At 42.5% G+C, this 23,899-nt stretch overlaps 1 protein-coding gene across 1 annotated transcript in view; it reads right to left on the reverse strand.

The window, feature by feature from the left end:
- The window catches only part of COL4A4 (collagen type IV alpha 4 chain), a 132,661-nt gene that overhangs the window by 39,478 nt on the left and 69,284 nt on the right, over positions 1-23,899 (reverse strand). The window contains exons 26-37 of the mRNA XM_059731860.1: positions 18,213-18,281; positions 16,120-16,224; positions 15,257-15,475; positions 13,842-14,003; positions 12,065-12,235; positions 10,788-10,931; positions 9,997-10,104; positions 9,498-9,676; positions 8,120-8,183; positions 5,945-6,019; positions 5,225-5,332; positions 3,134-3,241 (exon numbers count right to left, since the gene is read on the reverse strand). Of these exons, the coding sequence (XP_059587843.1) occupies positions 3,134-3,241; positions 5,225-5,332; positions 5,945-6,019; positions 8,120-8,183; positions 9,498-9,676; positions 9,997-10,104; positions 10,788-10,931; positions 12,065-12,235; positions 13,842-14,003; positions 15,257-15,475; positions 16,120-16,224; positions 18,213-18,281 (1,512 nt within the window). The remainder of the gene's footprint in view (positions 1-3,133; positions 3,242-5,224; positions 5,333-5,944; positions 6,020-8,119; positions 8,184-9,497; positions 9,677-9,996; positions 10,105-10,787; positions 10,932-12,064; positions 12,236-13,841; positions 14,004-15,256; positions 15,476-16,119; positions 16,225-18,212; positions 18,282-23,899) is intronic.

Here is a 23,899-nt window from a genome sequence, read left to right on the forward strand (position 1 = left end):
GGCCCATCCCCCTTCCCCTGCAGACTTTCCTTGAAGGGGGGGAGTGCGTGCATGTGTGCGTGCATTCAGCCCTCCCCCCCAAAATTTTCTCCCTCTGCCTATGCCACCCGCCACACCTGTCTCTGAGTTCACTAGCCATGCCTGATACATTTCCAAGTTTATCATCTTGCTACTCAACCGCACTGAAAGAATTAATCCACATAGATCTAATTCTTGCTCAATTCCTCTGAAATTTGTTTTGATTGAAGCCGTCTATCTTTCAGCCCCTGTTCACATATTGGTAATCTGTGGTGCCTGCCACTTTAAAGCTTGAAAGCAGGCAGTAGGGCAGCCTGCAGGTGTGGTCTAGCCCTAATTGGCAATCACATGACTGCAAGAGAGCTCTGGGATAGGAGGAGAGGGCTGAGCAGCCTGCATTTCAGATCCAAGGCTCCCAGGACTCAGGCAGCAGTTTGCTGGCTGCAGCCACGGAAACACCACCTGGCTGAGCTGCTGCTCAGAACACTCGTGGAAGTAAGGGCAGGAGCTATGGGGATAGTAGGAAGCTCCTGGTCCTGGGTATGACTGAAAACTGCACCCTGCTGGGGTGGGACTACCCATGGTGGCGTAGCTCCCCAGAAATGCCAGGCCAGTTGCCTCCCCAGTGAAAGGTGGGTAGGGGTGCCTTATAACCCCAGCCCCCACTACTCAGTGGGTAATTATGAGTAGGAACAGACAGTGGAGGGGGCGGAGCAGGTATGCCTACAGAGGCACCTAAGCCCCGTGGAGGGTGGTGGGGAACATATGACCCCAGAGGCCTCAGATAGAGAGGGGGCAGTAGTGGGACCTCAGAGAGGGGTCAATAGTGCATGTGAGCCCCACAGAGTAAGGTGCACAGTGGCAGCCTGAAGAACTGTCCCAGGTGGGTGTAGAGTAAGGTTTGCGTGGGAGGACCCAAAGGGCTGCACCAGGGATGTGCAGAGTAGGGTTGAAGGGCTGAACAAGAGCCAACCCCCACAAAAATGTATATGAGCTGCCCAGAGAGGGGCTAGAGGCTGAGTTTGGCTCAGTGTGAGGTATGAGGCTGGTGCCCACATAGAGTAAGGTCAGTGTAGGGGCAGCCTGAAGAGGCTGCATCGGGCCCAGTTAGAGTGAGAGTACGTAAGCCTGAGGGCATGTGCAGAATGGAAGGTACGGGGCAGGGTGGGTTGAAAGTGACCCAGTGATGGGCGGTACAAAAGAGACCCAGTGAGAGGGGGCAGAGTGCAGTAGGCCCAGTGAGAGTGGGTGGTTTGAGTGAGGCCCTATAAATGGCAGCTTGTCGACATGAATGATGGAGGCCCAGTAAGGGAGAGTTTGGCTCGGCCTCAGGCTAGAGCTATCTATCATCAACTTATGATGCCATCTGCAAGGCATGGGACAGTGTAGGGGAAGTATGGAGCAGTGTATAACACCCCTTGGCATCGGGGCATTAAAATGGGCAGCCTCCCACATTTTACACCAGTTTATTAAACAGCGGGTCATGGCAGGCAAGACTGGGTGAATTGCTCCATAGAGACAGGTGGGCGGGCCAATGTTGAGACCTGGCATTGAGTTGGACCCCTGTCATATTTTGCAGGCCCTGGGACAAGTTTAGTAAAATGTAGAAGAGACATGTCTGCTTCAGCCTAAACAAAATGCCTGTCCATACAGAAGAGGAATGGGACACTTTTGCAAGTAACAAGTAGTCAGGTGCATGATGCCTTTTTTCAAATGGAAGCATATTTGGAAAATCTTGTCATTGCAGCATGTCTGCTTTTGCTGCAATACATAATTATACTGAGCAACATGATAAACTGCTCCCTGTAGGTTACATAGCAATGAGAAATTTGTCACCACTGTATGGTATCAACACTCCTTGCCTTGCTGTAGATAATCAGAAAAAACTTTCATTGTAAACCTCATTTTTCAGTGGCTTATAATTGAACTGCCCAAGTTTGCTTTAGGCTGAAATCAAAAAGCTAAAACTTCTCTTTCCCTCTACAAGAATTCACAGTCCTTCCTAAAAGGAATATATTCTGGATGAAATTGTGGCCCTACTGAAGTATGAGGCCACATATTCTGCTATTCCAGGAACTGTTTAGGATGCAGATTGTGACTCCGAGGCCAGATAGAAACAAAAGGACTTTAAAATCTTTTTATCTTAACATTGATCTAATTTTAATGAACAGCAACAATACTCAAAATATATACTGAGTATATGAGAGCGAGAGAAAGAGAGAGAGTGTATGTGTGTGTACACACAAACTTTCATGGATAAAATAATTTTAGATTTGCCATTGCTCAATTCAAACACAGTGATCACCAGTAAGAGCAGAATTTCTCATGTTTTTGGAACATGTTTAGATGTAATCGACCCAGAGACCACCTTTTTGCAAATAGTAGTTATCTCACTATCATAATTTGATAAAATGCACCAGTCACACAAGGATTCAGACATTTGAATGGAGCGCCTTTTACAAAGTTACCATTTTCCCCTTCAGTCTGCTTCAACAGTCAGATTCCTAGTTGCTATATGTAGAGTAACAGTGGCACTGCCTGGTCACAAAGTGTAACACAGTATAGCTGTTAGCACAGCATCCAAATGATTACAAAGGAAGTCATTGTGTCAAATTCTGCTCTTGGCTGCATTGGTTTAAGAAGAACTTGATCTCTTGTGTATCTGTTTAATTTACCTTAGGTTTTAGTCTGGTTTCCTTAGACAATTTTTGTACTTTCTGGCTGCATCTACATGAGATGCTGGCTGCACAGTACCCTGATACTACTGTGTAGCAGCTTCATGCAACACAATTAAGGTGTTTGTCAGCATTACTACACAATAACTCAAGTTACTGCGTATTCATTTAGTACTTGTTTAGACAAGTACTAAATAAATATTCAGTAATGACTGTGCATTAGCTTCTTGTGTAGATGTGGCCTTTGGGTGGAATTTTCAGAGGTGCTCAGAGTTGACCTAACTGTCCTAGTTAAGCCAAAGGGGGGCCACTCTCAACTTTGGGAATATTTTAGGCCAGTGTAAAGCTCTTTTAAAACTCCTCTTTGATTTTCAGTTCCATTGGTTCCCATGCAATTAACAGTAACACATAGCTATGGTTGCAGTCCTTGTAATTCTTACCTTTCCTGCCTTTGGAACCAGAGAATCCTGGCAATCCTGCAGGTCCTGGGAGTCCAATGAGGCCTTGGTCACCTGGAACACCTGGCAATCCTGGAACACCCACAGCACCTGAGAGTGAAAAACTTTCTATTTACTGCAGTCATTAGATGGTGGTAACAGGGGCTCAGCCAAGCCACGTACTGACTTGTGGGAAAACAGTGAACCCGTGCAACCAGGGCACGCTCTGCTGTGCTGCTGGGCAGACAGTCAGCATGCAACAGGCATCCCCTGGGCTCTGCGCTTGGAGTGGGCCAGAGGTCAGAACCCCAGCCCCACATGGGCTCGGGCTGCAGCCCAGAGAGGTATCAGGCAGCTGGTGCATGGACCACCACCTGAGGCCTCAAGGCAGCAGCTGCAGGGAATAACGAGCCCCACAGGGGCTCCTAACACCTGCTGACAGCAGTTGGGCATGCGGGGCTGAATGAGGGGCCAGATTGGTTTCTGCCAACCTGGGAACCCCTATGTGAGCCCATACCAACCCCAGGACTGGTGGAACACACAGAGGGATGAGAAATCTTGTCACATTTCCTCACAGAGGCAGGGGACAAGGAGCCTGAGACCCTAAGCTCTCCAGATGAATGCTGGATCACCAAGCTGCCAGGAAAAGCCAGGTACCCTTCAGGACTAACCCTGGGTTCATGACTCCCCTGGCCTCACATTACTCTGGAAGTCTGCCTAGGACAGGCAGACCTACACAGACTGAGCAAGTATAGGGCAACCCATGTGGGATTGAGACTGCCTGAAGAAAAGTGACCAAGGTGCCTGGATGGCCAGAGAAGTGCCTAGGGCATGGTTATTTGAGGTGTTGTTAGTTTGTTTGCTTTTTTACATGGGCCGTGCCCAGCTGACCCTGAACTCACAGTAGAATCCAGTCAGCATAGCCAAAACACACTGATGCTGGACAAACCTGGTTGCTTCTTTTTCCATCTGAGCTGTAAGGCAGTCACTCAAGACAGCCAAACATGTATCCAACACCAACTGGAACTCTGAGTGGAAAGGGGTGGAGGGTAGGGGAGGAGAAGCCCCACAGAAGACCCCCAACAGTGACCCATGCCAACCTCAGTCAGCTCTCTAAGCAGGTACTAAATTCCTATACCTCTTCTCAACTAGTTGTGGTAGGCAAGATTTGAAAGAGAGCGAGACACCCGCTGAGCACACAGACCCCATCTCAGTGCAGCCACTTGGCTTGGGTCCCTCTACATTGGTGTTTTCCCTTATTGTCCAGACACTGTTTATTCATAGGTTATTCATTGGTTCCTGAAGTCATAAATTCTCTCTAAAATAATTATCAGTTCTTGTTTTACCATTGTGGCCCTTCTTGGCAAACTCTCTGCTCCTTCTTTATATAGATGATCCTGCATCAGGCATGAGGTTGGACTAGATGACCTATGGAGGTCCCTGCCAGCCCAACATCTCTATGGACATGTCTACACATGCTTATTAATAGGCAGCAACAAGCTCTGGATCTTATTACTACCAGGTGTGTCTGCACTTGTGCCTGGAGTCGAAGTCCTGGCTGGCAAGGAGTCCTGGGGGGTCAGCCTACCAGCCTGAGGTTGCTTCGACCCAGCTCAATGTGCTGCAGAGGGACCGACTGGGGCACAAGGGTGCTTCAGTGTGGGACTAGGCAGCAGACAGTCCCTACACTGAACCACCCTCATGCCCCAGCCAGTTGGGGCAGCATCTACACATGCGCTGGTGCAAAGTTTTTACTCTGCACCAGGACAGTATTTGTAAATAGTACATATAAATAGTATTTACAAGTACTATCTTACTGCAGAGTAAATTAGTTTACTCCAGCCTAATAGGGGCATGTGTATAGATGTCAAGACGTACACTGCACAGCTAATTAATCTATTGCACAGTAAATGTCTCATTTAGACATGCTCTATAATTCTAAGTTTCTCCTCATCTGCACTAGAACACCAACCTACTCCCCACAGTTATGCTTCCTCAGTGGCATTGTTTAGAATCACACTGAAGTATAGATCCAACTCCTTTCTTGTCATTTTGGAACAGATCCTCATCCACTGTTTTTATACTTGAACTCACCTGGAAAGCCTGGTACTCCTAGGTATCCAGGAATCCCTTTAGGTCCTTGTCTTCCACTTTGCCCTTGGGCACCAGGAAAACCTGGCTCACCTGGGAATCCATGGGGACCTTAACAAAAGATAAACGTTAGTTTCTAATTTAAAGACATACATGCTTCATACTGTGGAATGTTTATTATCCAAGCTCAGTGTGCCTTGTCACATATATATTTATGAGCAAAGAAACAGCTTTTACACAAATACTTCAGCATTTCAAATACACAAATGTTTATGGTGTGTTGATGGTAAATTGTGACTACATTTAACGTAGAGATAGAGAAGAAACTACTTTGTCAACTCCCAACCACATGGCAAGAAACAGGTCTTCCTTTATTACTTTCTGGGAAGTTGAAGAAGGAAGACCCATTCCCAGAACTGCCATGATGTAGTAGTAATGCTGAGCCACCTTTTGGTAGTTAGCAGATTGCTCATCACTAATGCATCCAAAGAGTTACTGACCCTACCTCCTCTTTTAATTTTGTGTTCTGGGCTATGCAACATGCTGTGAGGCATCTCTGGTCTTGGACTTCACAAGACCCAAAAACCAAAACGTGTGTATCAGCATTAGACTGCAAAGCAGTTCAAAAGCAAAAGAAACAAACAAAAAATAACTTCCAGCAAATCTGACACTATTTCAGCTTCCCTCTTCCCCTGTTCCCCAAGATATATGGGATATATGTACCTGGTAAGCCAGGCTCTCCTACAGGCCCTTTTGGACCCGGTAGACCAGGTTGACTGGATGGGTCACCTCTGTTCCCTGTTAAATTAGAAATAATAACAACTGTTGCCAGACATGGATCTGTTTATCCACAAGGCCCAAGTTTAGTACCTTTGAAGGCTATTAATTTACAAACATTGAGATAAAAAATAAATGACAGAAGTAATCCTATTACTCTGGACTAAGAGACCATAAAAACTAGAAAATAGTTTTTGATAGGCTTACACTAACAGGAAGATGGTGGGGCAAAGGAAAAACTTCTCTGTAAGTAACTGTGTTAGGCTTTTGTATTAAATATGAATAATACATGTGCAACACTCACCTAGGCCTCAGTCAGGAATGAGGTCCCCTACTTCTAGGTGCCATGCAAATAAGTGTAATAGGGTACTTTTATCCAGGGGTGACCAACCTGCAAGATGCCACAAGCAGCATGGACAGCCTTTGTGTGTGACAGAGGAAGCAGAGTGGCAGACAGGGCAGGAAGCAGAAAGCCAGGCCAACAGATCAGGCAGGGAAAAAAGAGCAGAGAGTAGAGTGGCAGATTAAGCAAAGGAAAGAGATTGGAATGGCACCTGGGGGAGGGCATGGGGCTTAATCTGTAATATGCCTGCCAGATGTTTGGCTCCCCCTGCCTTAATCAATATTTTGAAAGCTTCACCAGGTTTGGGGATTCTGTCCTTTTAAAGATTTTTTCTTTTATTTGTCACAGGATTTATTAATGAAAGAAGATCAATACCTAAGTCTTAAAGCTGTGGACAAAGGTAAAGAGAGTATCATAATATACTTAGTGACTGTAATGCAATCCATAGACAAATACACAAAAGAGAAATATGAAATTACATCCCTAGCAGTCAGGAAGCTTAAGATGGTAGAAGTGGGTTATTTCTGCTTTAGGAGAGAGATAAGAATAGACACAGGCACAGCATTAATAGATTATATCTTTGTATTACTATTTAATTTAATAATGTTGCTTTGAACATTTAAAGACGTTTGTTGTTGGGATCTTATGATAGCTACTGAATATACTGGTGTTCTGTTGAATCAAAGCAACAGTGATAGGTGGAGATATATATTTTCCTTATACATCATTTAATCCTTAGATTATCTAAACAATTACCATTTCCTAAGGTCCTAACTCATTTAGTATTCACTAGAACTTCCACTAAGTTCAAGATGAATTTGACATAGTGAAGACTCAGTATGGAACTCAAGAACTAGCCTAATCATTGTAAAGTGCATTGATTTAGAAAAGTGCTACATAAATCCTCTGTGTGATTATAGTGAAGCAGACACAGTTCCTGCAGAAATAGCTAAGGAATAAAAAATTATCCCAGTTTAAGTCTATTTACTCAGAAAAAGGTATCTTAGCCAATGGATTCAATAATAGTGGAAACAGTAGGAGTTGGTAACAGTCTTTGATGCAAAAATGTAAAAACACTGATGGGAGAGTCTACAGTCCTATGATGTGAAGAGAGAGTGGCTGATACTTCAAGATAAATGTTCTGAATTTGGAGACAGAAAGCTAAATAGTAGGCAAACCCTTTAAGACTTGAGAGAGATAATTCTACTTTGCCAAAAAGTATTAATCTATTTACAGGCAACTTTTAAGTATTTGTTCCATACTGTACGCATCTATACATTCATTAATGTGCAATAACCAGCATTATTGTGCTGTAGTGCTAGCACACGTCTTTTTAATGGTGCTACTATGCAGTAATGTATTAGCACTGTTTGTGCCGTGACGTGCTACTGCACAGTATTATTAGGCTACTGTGCAGTTAGTGTCTTGTGTGGACGTACCCACTGTCTATAAAAGTCTTTTAAGCTCAATTTTCATTATGAACCTTGAATTTGCTATGGAGGAAAATCTAAGATAAATTGCTATGTAGTAGTTGTGTTGTGCCTTGCCCTGTTACAGTGATTTTCTAAGATACTAAGTCACTAAGATCCACTTTTAAAGTAATACATCACAATGTAAAGAAAGAATTGGATTTAGGGATTGCACAGTCTTGCTTTTAGTGATTTTTCATATTTGAAGGATCTGTCTCTTTACCTCTTCTGAATGGTGCATCTTGTATACCAAAGTATATACTAACCTAACAATTTGTTTCATGCAGTTTGTGCATTTCAGCCTGTTACCTTTGCATCCTTTTCTGCCATCTGATCCTGGACTTCCAGGAGTTCCTGGTAAACCCTGCTCACCCTGACAGTATAAAAAAAGAGCTATATTTCAAACACAGTATACATAACAGACACAATCTACAAAAAGCACTTCTTTCTTTCACTGGTAAACAGACTGGAAAAATCTGAATGGGAAGACTAGGTCTGGGGTCTTCTGTCAAGGGTGCTAGCTGATTAATCTACTAACTTGTGCCAGTTAGTGATCAAATGTTGGTCTTTTCATGCGCTCACAAAACTTCAATGATCTTTAATTAGATCAGGGCACATACACATTATATAATACTTCAACATCTTGAACACCATCAGTTGGCCCAATTAATAGAACTGCATTTTAACACTTGTAGCTTATCTAAACCAAGAACTTCAGTGATATACTTTACTCAAAGGCATACATAATTATAAATGTAAATGAAATATTAGCTTTGACCAAAAATGAAAAATATTGAAGTCCACTTCTTTTTTATTGTAATTAATGGACTCTCATCAGGAAGACAAATATACTCAGAAAGGTCCTTCAAAACAGTTTAGTAAGACAAAGGCCTAGCAGAAACAATATATAAAGGACTAAATTCAACTCTGATTTATATCTTGTGCAATCCCGCTATCTTGCTGTATAGGAACAAACCAGCAAAGAATTTGCTTCTAAGTTTGTGTATCACATGTACTGATATTAATCCCTTAAAAATATCATCTTTTAGTGTGCTGCTCCATGCAGTAGGTATGTGTCCAAATGCAACAAGGCAGTGCCAAGCTTCTGCCATTGTAGTGAAATCTTGTGAAGTCTTTGAATGAGTAAGAGCATACCTAGCCAGTCCAAATACTAGGCAAGTACTGTTACATCATTGAAGTACATGGGAGGGGCACCCATATAACTCCCAAATATAGGTGTAGGCTTTTATAAATAAAATTAAGTAAAAACATTAAATAAAGCCATTTCACATTGTGGACCATGCATGTCAGGTTAACAATGTCTTCTCAATATGATTTAAAGAGCAAGTAGCATAAAGTTTGTGCATCAAAACCAGGGGCAGCATACCATTGGGTGTGTTTACATGTGATGCGATGTCACCATAGCAATGCACTCCCTCATCATAGCGTGTTGCTAGTGACATACCAGCTCAAAATAACCGTGCACACGGCTCAGTACAGGCTGTTACTGCAGTGTCATTCAGCACTTCCAAAAGGAAGTACTAAATGATGGTGCAGTAACAAAGGTGTCCTAGGGACACATGTAGATACACCCACTGTGCATCAAACTAGTCCAAGTTCCTAAGATGTACAAAAACAAAGGGCAGTATCATGTGCTGTGGTCTTGCACCCCCTGCACTTAGCTTACCTGATCACCCGGGGCTCCTGAGAAACCAGGAATTCCTCTGGTGCCTGGTGGCCCTGGGTAGCCTCGTGGGCCTGGTAAACCTATCTGTCCACAAATGCCAGATTCACCTGGGGGTCCAGGGAGTCCATCTGTGCCTGGCAATCCTGGGAGCCCTCTGATTCCAGGGCTGCCTTTGTCCCCTGAAATTATCCCATCAAAAAAGACTATTTTAACATCCTCCTACCTCCTATATGATACACTTCAGTGGTTCATTTCTGTGTGTTGGTATAATTTGTACATCCATGATCTGTAGACTGCCCAGAATACATATGCAACTAACTAAAGAACTTGTAGACACAACAACACAGCAGAATGCTCAAATGTTAGTGTGTTTCTTCAGACTTATGCTTGTAATTTGTATCTACAATTAACTGTGGGTGCAATACTGGCAACAAGTGGTCAGTTTAAAAATCAGGCATTTTTATGCACCTGCAGGCATGCACTCCTATTTTTTTATTACCTCTTTCTCCTGGAAATCCCTGCTCACCAGGAGGACCTGGATCCCCCTTTTGTCCTTTCTCATGGTGTATGATGATGTAACCAGGATCTCCTTGTGGCCCTTTTTCACCTTTGAAATAGAACACAGGAAATTACACAAATACTAGCTGATGAAAATGTCTTTTAAATTCATTCTAACAGTTGAACTTCTTCCCAGAGGATGTCTTACCATAGTTCTTTTTTTCTCATCTTTTTTGGAACTCAAGTCCCCTTTGTTTCAACAAGTTTGCTGCAAAAGCTGTCTTTTCCCTTCTCTTAATTGTTTTAGCCAATTAACCCTTTTTTTGTTAGTTTGAAACTACTCCGTTTGGATGCAGTAATTTGCAGATGTTATTGCCCACATGCTTTATATATGTACCAAGCAACACAGAATATAACAACCTTGAAGAATGTCTGTTTCAAATCTGTTGGTAGTGTCATACAACTGTCATTCACTACTAAGGAAGAGCTGTGTTGGAGGCACCACTGAGTGTAAGGAACAAATAAAAAGAAACTGGTTCATGAATGAATCAGACTGTTTAAATTGACTGATTTTCCTTTTTTCATACACATTTTAATCCATACATGGATCCCAGTGGAAGCATCCTTGATTTTTCAGGAGTGTAACTGGGAGAACAGTCAGGCCCAATATCTTTGAAAATGGAGGTGACTAGATAATAAAAGATACCCTTTTTAGCAAATAAAATATGGAAGCATACAATGCTGTAACAAAAGAAGCAGTTGTAATGCAAAGGCAATGCTGTTTCCACATACCTTTTTGACCTCCATCGCCAGGGTCTCCAGGGAGCCCAGGTGGACCCATTTCTCCTTGTTCACCTTTTTCACCTGGGATTCCCATCTCCCCTTGTTTTCCTGGGGATCCTGGGAAACCTCGGAGCCCTTGAATTCCTTTTCTTCCTATTAATAATATGAAGATACCAACTTTTTAAACTACTTGTCTCCTGTGTTACTAAGAAAGGGAGCAAAGTAAAATGAAAAGCATTTAAAAGGAACTTTCAAAAATTAGTGGATGTACTTGACTCATACTGAAGAGCAACTTGATAGGTACAAAATTTGCCAGAGCATGTGTCTGCTACCTACTTAGATAACTTAATCATCACTGTAATATCTAAGCTGCTAAAGGTTACAAACAGGATTGTGCTGAGGCATCATGGAAAGTAGTAGTTGTGGTTCCCAGATAATCCTCTACTCAGCCCTGGCAAAAGTTGGTTTCTAACTTAAACCTGGACTTCACATGAGTGAAGATTAAACATAATAGGGGCTGTCTTTTATCTTTGCCCCTGTGTTGCAACTTCCTAACAGTGCCCCCCACTCCCCCACTCCCCTTACTCCAGGGTGGAATGTGGCCGGTATGGTAGGTGGTGGAGATTCAGAGACACCTTTTCCTAAGCCTATGAAAAGTGGATACTATCAGCTACTTCCAGGCACTTAAAATGCTACTTTGCCCTGTTATGGGATCAAGTCACCCTAATTAACCAGCCCAGCTGGCTTACAGAATTTAGGTTCCTACCTATACCCCCAGCTCAAAATGTGGGTCACAAGTCTTCCTGTGGATAAAATGTAAGTTAGTACATGGAGTAAGTCAATTGCATCTTTACTTACATATCTAAATAGTTTCTAAACAGTTAGGTTTTACTAATGATTGCCTAAGTACAGGAAACATTAGACAGGACTTTCAGGTGGGAAAAGGTACTCTTCAAATTACATCAGTATATCTCCTTGGCACACCAAGCATTCCCAAAACATTCTCACTGAAGACACTTCATAAAAAGTAATACATATTACAAACAGGAAAAAATCTGCTTATAACATTCTTAAAGCAACCAAAATAACAGTATTTTTAGAGCTCCCTGTAATCCCCAAACTTTGGCATTTTTCTTTTAATACAGGAGAAAAACCACTGAGCCACATTCTAGAAGCTGGATGGGAATGAGATGCATAGTATTCTTGCTGACTTCTATAAGACCAAGAGCAAGTCCTTTATAAGAGAGGTACATGGAAAGAGGATGAGTCCTGGGATGCTCGGATACCTTTCAGTCCTGGGAGACCAGGCAGTCCATTATCCCCAGGGAGCCCTGATGATCCTTGTGACCCTGGAGGACCAGAGTGCCCAGGTATGCCATTAGGTCCTGGAATACCATTTTTTCCAACTGATCCCGGTGAACCCATGTCTCCTCGGTGGCCTTTAGAGCCTGGAAAGCCTGAGAAAACAGTTTGTGTTACTTTACTCAAGTGTACAATGAATGAAGATACGTTTGTGTCCTTCCCTTTACTCAAAAAAGAAAAAAATCCCTCAGTAAGAGAGCTGATAAAAAAAAAAATGATGTGTCTGGTTTCCTTCCCCCCCCCCTTCCTCTTCTGGAGAAAATTCTTTTTTTTTTAATTTGTTTTAAAAATAAGTTAAATAGTGTCACAATACATCATGGGAGCAGTGAGATGGGAGTACCGGCTCTCATAAATAGTTTGATTTAGAGCTGTAATATTTTGGATTTGGGTATGTGCCTTGTTTGATGAAAGATCAAAGATTTACCTGAAAGCATGCAATTTTTTGCAAAATTTTTGTTTAGTTAAAAATCCAATTTTATATCATCAAATAGTTGCAGTAGAAATTTTTTACAAGCCTTCTTCCATGCAGTATTACCCAAGTCTAAGCTAAACAGAACATCACTGTAACTGCATTTAATGAACAGCACAGTGAAGTTAATGAGGATGACAACAATATTGGAGATTATTAACCCTCCTGTAATATTAAACCATTATGAATATATATTTAGTGGGCCAGGTAAGCAATTTACGGTATTATGGGAGATGGTTTTGGGAAGGACTTTTGATTTTTTTTTTTCACTCCATCAATGAGCGAGATGAAATCATACTGAGTAAAGGGAGCCTATAAAATATGTGGCACCATGTGTTGCCAGAAACAATGATCCCCACTGGATTGTATCTGACATACCAGCCATGAGATTAAGAAGCAAATGGGAATTAAAAGGCACAAAAATCCCAGAATAAATGTACAAATGAAAATCTTAAGAGCTGTGCTCAGACCAACTACATCACATAGTATTTTGTTTATCCAAAGTTCTCCCCGAAGTTTGTTTCTTTTTGAGCCATATAACACTGTCTTCCCCTACCAACTTCATTACCGTGGAATTGTTGCTGCGCTTCACAAAATATTTAACAAAATAAAATAGAAAATATGTAACAAAAACATGGCTGAACTGCATTGAGGGGCAGCACGTAGAAACACAGTAGGAAAAGGTGTTTATAAAGTTTTCTTTTGCTTTTTTTAATTATAACAGTCTGACTTATTGAGTTAGTTCTAACATGCTGGCACATGAATTGCTATTTACAATAGAACAGGGCTTCAATGTGATGTTTTAACAAATTTATTTGCACATCGTTCGTGATACACAAAGAGCTAAGAGAAGGAAAACCTGTCCACCGGCTAGTGGGAACATTGGCTAATTGTGCGAAGGAAGCTGTTTTGAGGAAGAGGAAACACTCTTCCAGTTGGTTGCACCTTCATATGATGACTAACTTCCACCATTTGGTCATTCTTAGCTGATGTTTTCCTAATGTTTAAATGACAGTTTCATAAAGGTTTTGGAACCATTACTGTTGAAGTCAACAGGACTTTGACTAATGGCTTCACTGGAAACAAGAACAGGTTTTGTCACATTGGTGGAAAGCCAATGGCATATGGAATAAAAGGAGAAAGGGACTATTTGAGTTTGAGAGTGTTTATTTGAAAGAAAAAAAAATGGATAAGGCTGAAAGCTATGACGTACTGATATGAGCACCACTTACCTGGAGGGCCTGGCCATCCCTTTGGACCTGGCAGTCCCAGTGGCCCTGGTAAGTTTGTGTCACATTGCTCACCGGGTAGGCCTCGCCGTCCTAGAGCTCCCATATCTCCTTTTTTGCCTCTGCGACCTTTAGCACCTGGAAGTCCTGGTGTACCAGGCTGTCCTAAAACAGACAATATTTCCCATAATAAAAAATGCTTCCTACCTACTTACCCATCTCTCCTCAGTGCTCCAGGGCTGTAATTCTGAGGTGACACATTTGGCTGCTGTTGTTTTGTGCCCATGTTCTTGCATGGTTCTTTTCTACATGTTTCCAAAATGTCTCATATTTTCCTGCCATTTAGAATTGGTCCATAAATTTACAGACTTTGTCCAGGTCTTACCATATCCCAATTGTTTATAAACACAGGTAGCCGAGTTATTCTTTAGACCATTTTCTGTTCTCATAAGTTAGTGCTGTTCTCTTTTAGATTTTGATAATGTGTATATCCAGGACAACAGGAGAAATATTTTTTCTTTCACATAATATTTTATCTTCTGCTCAAGGGACTGGATACTTTCAGTTACACTGATGTAAAACTCAAAAGTAGCTTCACAGCAGTTATTATGGAGCCACAGAAATATGGCAAACAGGCCCCATCTCTCTTTGGCTATGAACAGGTGTTTGTGGCACTAGAAAGTGCCTCCGCAGTGTGTAGCTGGAGAGCTACAAAGTTACCACAAAGGCTGCTCTCCACCAGAGAACAATAAGGAGATGCTCTTGAGCTTCCTGCCTGCCTCTTTGGGAGCCTGTCACTGAGCCCCATTGCTGGCAACCTGCCATCTCCAGCAGGCTGTCAGTGCTCCAGCAACCCAGCAGCTCTTCCTAGAGTCCTCATGGTACAAGTGGCAGCTGTTCCCACTGCTGCTGCCACCACAGGAACAGGGGATCTTCCAGCTGTTCCTGGGGGGCTGTGCCAGCAGCAAGAGATGCTATGCCTCCGGTGACAAAAACAGCACCTCCTGGTGTTCCCATTGCTGTGTGGTAGCAGAAAGAACTACAGCTGTTGCAGAAATAGGGCCTCTTGCCAGTGCTCTTGTAATGGCCACAAGCACTGTGGGGCACCAGGTCTTGCTGGCGATCCTGTAGCATGGCAGCAGGCTGCCAGTAGGGCTCTTTGATAAACCATGTTAGCAGGCTGTCAAGCAGCTGTCTGCTCTTTCCCCCTCCCTCCTCCAAAAGGTGTTCCATGTGGTGCTACAAACATTTCCTCTCTGAAAGGGGAATATTTGTGTAGTGGATTTGCCATTTTTATGGTATTACAGACAGTGCACACATCTGTATAATTGGTGTTAGTAGTGCTACAAATGTAACATCAGTCCATGGCTTCTGTACTTGTAGTTTGAACACATTTCACAGAAACATGAGATTCCTACCTTGTGGTCCACGACTGCCTGGATCACCTCTCATGCCTTGCATGCCAGGTGATCCAGCTGACCCTCTACTGCCTGGAATTCCTGGGGGACCATACATGGTATCACCTGGAGCCCCTTTCTGACCATCTCTTCCAGGAGTGCCAGGTGAGCCTGTGCTTCCATCTGAAGTAAAGCCTTTTTCACCTTCACCCCCCGGCTCCCCAGCATTGCCCTGGAAACCTGTTAATGTAAAGATCATACTAAGTGGGGTATAATTCAGAAGACAAATTTTAGAACTGTGCAATGCTAATTCAAACTTCCCAAGAATTAATTATTCCTTTCATGTATAATATATATAATGTAACATCTATATTTCAGGTCTCTCTCTAGACAACACTATCATATGAAAAACCAAGGAGGCGTTTACTTCCTAAGCCAATGATTACTGGGAGTTTTATAAAAGCGATGCTGTGATTTTGTTTGGGACAGTTTAGGTTTCTTGTATTCCTATTTGTTTCTTTGATCTTCTTGCTAACAGTATCTTTAATATGTCTGCAAAGATTACACAGAGTGATCATGCTCTTCCCCAAGTTCTGAAATGATCAAGTTGCAGCAGGATCTTCTATTGCTTGTAGTAATAAAGCCTCCCAGAAAGGATTCATGTATGCATCAACTTTAATGGAGAAGTATTTTCCATCCCAACCTGAGCAACCATACCCCTAAGCTTCAGACAGGCACCATGTCCATTAAAGAAAGGAGATGGAGATATTTAAAACTACCATGGTAGCAACCCTGTCCTCTAGCTGTCCAGGTAGGCATTTATAGTAATTAATGTCTGCACAGCTTCATGCTTCACAGATAAAAACAGCTCTTCATCCACTTACCTCCTGGTCCAGGAATTCCTATGCCTGTTTTGCCTTGTTGTCCTTTTTGTCCATCAAAGCCATCTGGCCCAGGGAGACCAGGTGGTCCTCTTTCTCCCTTTGGTCCTGACAATACACAGAGAGAATACCAATATGTTTGCATATTTGCAACCTATCAAGTCTCTCTGGGTGCATCTACATGCACAGTTAAGGTGAAGCAATAAACTCCAGCACAGTTCGTGCTGGAGTCAACTTGTCCTGGGCGCAGTATGTATGCCTGGGACTGGGGCACTTTCAGCTGAGGCAGAGCAGCCCTTGGCTGGCAGAAAGTCTGAAGAGGGTCAGCCCTGGGCTCTGGATGGCAGCGTCAGGTGGTGAAGGGGTTGGCTGAGGCATAATGGTGCTAAAATGCGGGGCTGGGTGGCAGGCAGCCCCCACACTTCAGCACCCTCATTCCCCAGCCAGCCCGTCACTGTCTACATGTGCATTTCAGCAGGTAAGTACTCCACCATAAGATAGTTCTGTCCAAAACAGTATTATCTTATGCTGGAGTTAATTAATTTACTGAATTATGTAGGATTTTATATGGAAGTTCTCTTTTTCAGCAGCTTTGAAAATCATGTTTCTAACCTTGTATCACCCAAGTGGGCATGAGCAGGTGTGACTGCTGCATTTTTCTACCTGCTTGTTCCACTCTGCATAGGAACTCAGCTGTAACTCTCCAAAGTAGAACAGAAAAATTAATCTGAGCTAATAAGGTGGTGGTTTTAAGGCACTAGAATAAAATGAAAATGAATTGCTGAATGATGGTTCTCAACCCAATTTGTGTATGCATCCAGAAAAACAGAATATAATCTCTGATTCTTAAATAGAGCACATATTGCACTCTGAGTTTCCCTTATTCTGGGATGATGCACATAATCTGAACATGTTATTCCCTGTTCTTTTACGTTAGGATATACAAGGTCCCAATCTAGCTAAAATACATAATATATATATATCAGGTAACCTTATAAAGGTCAATTCAAAGTGATTCAATGAAAATCCAGTGGGTCCATTTGCTTTCAGTGGGCTAGTTATATTTTCTTGCCATTTCTAACATTTTGGATCTTGCCACAAATCACCAGTGATCAATCTTTGGTTAAGCCATGTGGATTTAACTGGAATTAAGTAAAGGATGACTCTCTCTCTCAAAAAATAAAAAAACCTCTCAAGAATCTATTGTAGTTTTGCTATAAATTCTGTACAGTGGTCAGCATATGCCTATCATACCCTTGTAGCCAATGGGGAAATTATGATTTTGAATGTTACTTCCTGCCTTGTAGACAGCTCTGTGCTCTGGCAAGGAAGTACTCTAGCACTGCATCTGTTCCTGGCACAGCTTAGTTCCCCATGTCTGTTGATGTACATACTCCAGCTAGTTGTTAGAACAAGTCCTCCCTCCTCCCGGCCCCCACCCCCTTCATTTCTGACTGTCCCATCCACATGCTTTGAGGCAGTAAAGTAGCAGCTCTGTGAAAGCTGCTCTCTGATATCATGACCACTGGCAATCATGTATGATACTATACAGTAGCAATTTACTTTCCTTCTCACCCTACAGTGACCACACAAATTGGACCAATCTGGGGCCTAGGTCTGTAGTTGTAATTCATTTATAGTCTCTTCCTGTGCATTTGCAGAGTTGCTTTTGTGACACACACTGTGTTTCTGTTGAAATAACCTGCTTACCACGTGATGTGTTTTTACAAAGTTACCTATTTTTTATTAGAGAATCAAGTAGATGTTGTGTAGCTTAATGAGTTGGTAGTTTGGAGCAGAACCTGGGTTCTAGTCTGGATCCGTCCTCCAAGTAGAGCAGAAACTTCCCCTACTCTCCAAAAAACTGTTCCAAGGGAAATTTAGGCTAGGTAATAGGAAGAACTTTCTGATTATGAGGGTGGTTAAGCACTGGAACAGGTCACCTAGAGAGGTTGTGAAACTTCCAGCCTTAAGCAAGGGGGTGGACTAAAGAAACTCCTGATGTCCTTTCCAGCCCTATGATTCTGTGATTTGAGCACAGAATACAATGTCTAAGGAAATCAGAAAACTACCTTCCAGAGCCTAAGTAATCATACCTTGAACACCTTTAAAACCTGGGAGCCCTGGATTTCCAGGAACTGGTGGAACAGAGCAGTGTGCATCACCTAAACCAAAGCAGAAAAAATACACAGATATTATACATGAATATACAAAATCTGAATGTTTACCAATTGTGAATATATCCATGTCATATTAATAATAATAATATCAGCACTTACCAAATGTACAAGCTATAATTATAAAATATTTATATAAATACTGATTTCCATATTAGTTAAGGTTATGGGGTTTTTAATGTATTCTTATTACATATTTTGTAAAATGGTTATGTGAATCATTAGAACTATCATAACATCATATGAGGAATATAGAAAAATATACCTCCAAAGAAAAATAATACAATTTGACTTTTGTTTTGACACTAAATGTTAGTCTTTGCAATATGATCTGAGAGAGGGGAAAGGGGACAAAAACTGAAAGAAATATATTTTAATCAACTATGTAAATTTCTACTTTGCCTCCAGAGATGTCAACTGGTTAGGCACTTTAAATATGTAGAAGTATTTATTACTAATAATTTGTTGAAAAAGGAAACCAAGACTACAAAATAGGAATGCTTTTTACTTTTCTCTGTAGAGAATGTTGACTTCAAATAATTACTGAGAAAGATCAAGCTTCATATAAGATCATTATATAGTTTACTGTTTATCTGGATGAGAGACCTGAACACTTCCTAAGAAGAAAGACAATTAATTAATTATTCATAGATTCATAGATGCTAGGGTCAGAATGGACCTCAACAGATCATCAAGTCCAACCCCCTGCCTAGGCAGGAAACAGTGCTGGGGTCAGACGACCCCAGACAGATGCCTATCCAGCCTTCTCTTAAAGACCCCCAAGGCAGGGGAGAGCACCACCACTCTTGGACGTCCATTCCAAATTCTGGCCACCCTTACAATGAAGAAGTCCTTCCTGATATCTAGCCTAAATCTGCTCTCTGTCAGTTTGTGACCACTGTGTTCCTTGTTATGCCAAGAGGTGTCCTGGTGAACAGAGCATCTCCGGTTCCTTGCTGCGCTCCCCTAATGAGTTTGTAGGCAGCCACAAGATCACCTCTCAGCCTTCTCTTGCAGAGGCTGAAGAGATCCTTAGTCTCTCCTCATAGGGCTTGGCCTGCAAACCCTTAACCATATGAGTGGCCCTTCTCTGGACCCTCTCAGGGTTATCCACATCCTTCTTAAAGTACGGCACCCAAAACTGGATGCAGTACTCCAACTGTAGTCTGATCAATGCCACATAGAGGGGAAGTATCACCTCCTTGGTTCTACTTGTCATGCATCTGCTAATGCATGATAAAGTGCGGTTAGCTTTGCTGATGATTTTGGCACACTGACAACTCATATTCATCTTGGAGTCCACTATGACTCTGAGATCCCTTTCTGCTTCTGTGCTGCTGAGAGGGTCATTCCCCAGCCAGTAGGTGTGCTGGTTATTTTTACACCTTAGATGCAGCACTCTCCATTTGTCTTTGTTGAACTGCATCCTGTTGTGTTCTGTCCACTTTTCTAAACTGTTCAAGTCCACCTGCAATCGTTTCTTACCCTCCGGTGTGTTCACTTCACTCCACGATTTAGTATCATCCTCAAAGTTGGACAGAGTACACTTTACACCCACATCCAAGTCACTGATGAAGACATTGAAGAGTACAGGTCCAAGGACTGAGCCCTGCAGGACCCCACTGCCCATATCCTTCCAGGTTGATACCAACCCATCCACCACTGCTCTCTGGGTGCAACCCCCAAGCCAATTTGCCACCCACCGGACTGTGTAATCATCTAAGTCACAGCCTCTTAATTTATTTATGAGAATGAGATGAGATACCATATTGAAGGCCTTCCTAAAATCCAAGTAAACGACATCCACATCTACTCCTGTGTCTAAGCATTTTGTGACCTGGTCATAAAAAGAAACCAGATTGGTCAGGCAAGATCTATCTCTTACAAATCCATGCTGGTTGCCCCGCTGCATTATTTTTCCCATTGGACTCGCACAAATATGATCCTTAATAATTTTCTCAAAGCCTTTTTCAAGGATATAAGTGAGACTAACTGGCCTATAATTACTCAGATCCTCCTTCCACCCCTTCTTGAAAATAGGGACCACATTGGCCCTTTTCCAGTCCTCTGGGACCTAACCAGAGCACCATGAGCGCTCAAACAGCTGTGCCAGTGGTTCTGCTATGACACCAGCCAGTTCCTTCAGTATCCGCAGATGCAGCTCATCTGGGCATGCTGACTTGAACACATCCAGTCCTTCCAAGTGACTCTGCACCAAGTCAGTGTCAACAGTTGGTGAGCTGGTGTCCCTCTGATGCCCATATAAGAACCCATTAGGAGACTTGTCTTGACTCTTGTTCAGGAACACTGAGGCAAAACACTCATTGAAGAGCTCGGCCTTGTCCCCCCGTCTGTCACTAATTGCTCCTGCTTATTCAGTAGGAGTCCTATGATGCCCTGTGCCTTCCTTTTACTCCCTACATACCTAAAAAAAGACTTGTTTTTGTCTTTCTGTTGCCAGCCTCAGCGCCATAGTTGCTTTGGCCTTTCTAACTGCCTCCCAGCAAGTGCGGGCCAAGTAGGTATATTCCTCCTGGAAGCTTCCTCCTGCTTCCACTGCCTATACACCTCTTTTTTTGCCCTTAGGCTTCCCTGGATTTCTCTGTTTAGCCAAGGAAGTTTTTTGGCTCCTTTCCCCCCTTTCCCTCACAATGGGATCATCTCCCTCTGCGCCCGAAGGATCACTTCCTTTAGGAACAACCACCCTTCCTGGACTGCCATCTCGCCAGTACTCCTATCTTGCAGCACATCATTGACTACACTCCTGAGCACACTGAAGTTAGCCTTCCTGAAGTCAAACACTTCCACCCTACTAGTTATCTTTCCCACCCTACACTGTATGGCGAATTCAACTAATTGATGGTTACTGTCCCTAAGGTGACCACGAATCTGCAGCTCCCCTACCAGGTCATCCCCTGTATCCAACACCAAGTCCAGTAAGACATTCCCCCTAGTGCGACCGTATACCTCTTGCGTTAGGTGAACGTCCTGCATGCACGTTATGAACCTACGTGAACAGTTGGATTTGGCTGACTGCTCCTCCCAGCAAGATGTCAGGGTAGTTTAGGTCCCCCATGACAACCATGTCCCTAGACCGTATGGTCTCTGAGAGCTATTCCTTTCATATATAATGTAACATTTACATCTCAGGTTCCTCTCTGGACAACAGTATCACATGAGAAACCAAGGAGGCATTACTTCCTAAGCCAATGATTACTGGGACTTTTATGGAAGTAATGCTATAATTTTGTTCAGGACAGTGTTTCAGTTACTAATAGAAATAAAAAAACAGTAAAATATTGAGATGAATTTTTGTACCAGGAAAAAAGTGAATGATGTACAGAGTAATACATAAATAAGTAAACACAAAAAACCAGATTCAGTATACACAGTAAAATTGCAGTGACCTCTTCAGATAGAGCATGCTGTTTGATTAATAAACACCTCTTAGAAGGCAATTTCTGTTGTATTTGACCTTGTGGCTAACCAGTGAGAAGATGGAAGGATAATATTGAGCAAGATCTAAGAGCTCTTACTACGAATGACCAAAAATAAGAAAAATATGCCCCACATAGAGGTTTGTAGTCTGACAGAAGCTGAAGAACCTGGAGGGTCTACATACCAAGAGAAGAACAGTGGCATATTTTATCACATATAACATGAAACCTTCCCCCAAAGTCTGTTGGTGGAATTTGGAGTGTGTATTATATGCAAGGAAATACAGTAAAAACAGGTTCTGCTAATGGTGCTCGAAGGGAAACTGATGCACTGGGCTTCCCAAGGGTCCTGAAATGTAGTGGTAGGGGAGCAGCAGAACATTAATTGCTTTGGAAGCCATGGCAGTTAACACTGCCACTGCTCCCCTGCTACCAAATATCCAGACTCATGGGTAGCCCTCCAGCTGGATGACATGGTCCTGTGCACCAGATTAAGACAATGTGTAGGGTTGGTCCACAATTGAACCTGGCACACAGGGACAGACCCGGTGCACAGTGGACCCAGCATGTGGAGTTGGTCCACAGGCCCCATCTGGAGTATAGGGCTGGCAGCAGGCTCAGGAGCAATTTTGGCTCCCTACCTGCTGCTGCTCAGTTACTAGAAGAAATAATTGTTTTTCTTCATGCTGCCTTTCAAAAACAAGGTGTGTGTTATATGTGGAGGTGCAGGTCTGTAATAGTTGAAGCAATTTCAGTCTGCAGTAAATAGCTACTTTTTGTCAAACCTGCCTTAACACAAATAAGCTCTGCTACTTAAGAAGTTCAGGCTTGGACTCCTATAAAATGTTTTTTCCCCATGCATATCAGATAAAGAAGGTACTTCAGATCTCACGGCATTTATGATATAACATGTCTGAAGTAGGAACAATTTAAATCAATTTTAAATGTCCTTTTAGGCAGAAGAGATGTACACAGTGAACAAAACAATTCAGTGTGATAGCATAAAACGCAGCACAGAAACAGTAACAGCATCTCACAGTTTGCAGTCTATCCCTGCAAGAAGGGCAAGTGGACTTAGCAGTAACTTGTTCACAGTTGAACTTATCCATCACTGAGCCACTGTACTTCAAAAGAGGATTCAAACAGAGTCCAAGAACTGGAGAAGTCATTGGGTGTTTGTGTATGTCAGAGAGAAAGGTTTACTTTAACATGTTTGATGAACCAATTAAGATGTTTAATTGAAAAAAAAATCTTATAGCCTCTAACATGACGTAAGTGATCAGTAGAAAAGAGAAGTTTGAGGAAACTGAGCAGCATGAAAAGTATCATAAGTAGGGACTGACTGAATCTGCAATAGAAGTGGGCCGTGTGGTGGGTCACGCCCCCCCTCCAACTCCCCCTCCCCAGCTGCTGATTGGTGGAGGGGCCCCACTGCTTGCTCCTGATTGGTGGGGAGGCAAAAACCATGGTTTTAAATATGGCACTGTGTTTGGCTCCCAGGAGGTCAGCAGCAAGCAGCAAGACTGCTGGGGCCCCTCAGCCAATCAGTGGAAGGAGGCAAAAACAGTGCCATATTTAAAACCATGGTTTTTGCCTCCCTGCTGTTCAGAAGTGAGTGGCAAGGCCCCTTTGTCATTCAGTAGGGGGGAACCTGCACAATTAAAGTCACCGCCGCACAGCCCACTTCCACCCCAAATCTGGCAGGTCCCTAATTATAAGGGAAGGAGTCAGCTAGTTAAAAACCTCAAGCTTTATCGGAAAACAGGGAAATATTCCCAGTATTAACATTTCAGTATGTGGCCTCTTTTAAATACAAAGTCTACATTTTAAAATATAGGTAAAGACCAAATCTAGTTCAGTTTACTGAAATGAACAACCCTATGTTTATATTTGAATTCATTACAATCTAGAAAAATTAACTGTATTTTACAGAGCAGCTTTTATGTTCGGCAAGATCTTAGAATTAACTTTCCACATAAAGCAATTTGAGTTAAAAGACAAAGATTATTCATTAGAATACATTGAAAGTAAGACAATAGGAAATGTAGAAGTTTGAAATTTCAGATGTATATATAAACAGCACTGAATATGATGAAATATAATGCTGTATTTACTTAACAAAAATATATTCTGGAAGGCACATTTACATGTCTTTACTAAGGTCAGCGG

This window comes from Alligator mississippiensis, chromosome 7, assembly GCF_030867095.1.
Source record: "Alligator mississippiensis isolate rAllMis1 chromosome 7, rAllMis1, whole genome shotgun sequence".
Lineage (NCBI taxonomy): Eukaryota > Metazoa > Chordata > Crocodylia > Alligatoridae > Alligator > Alligator mississippiensis.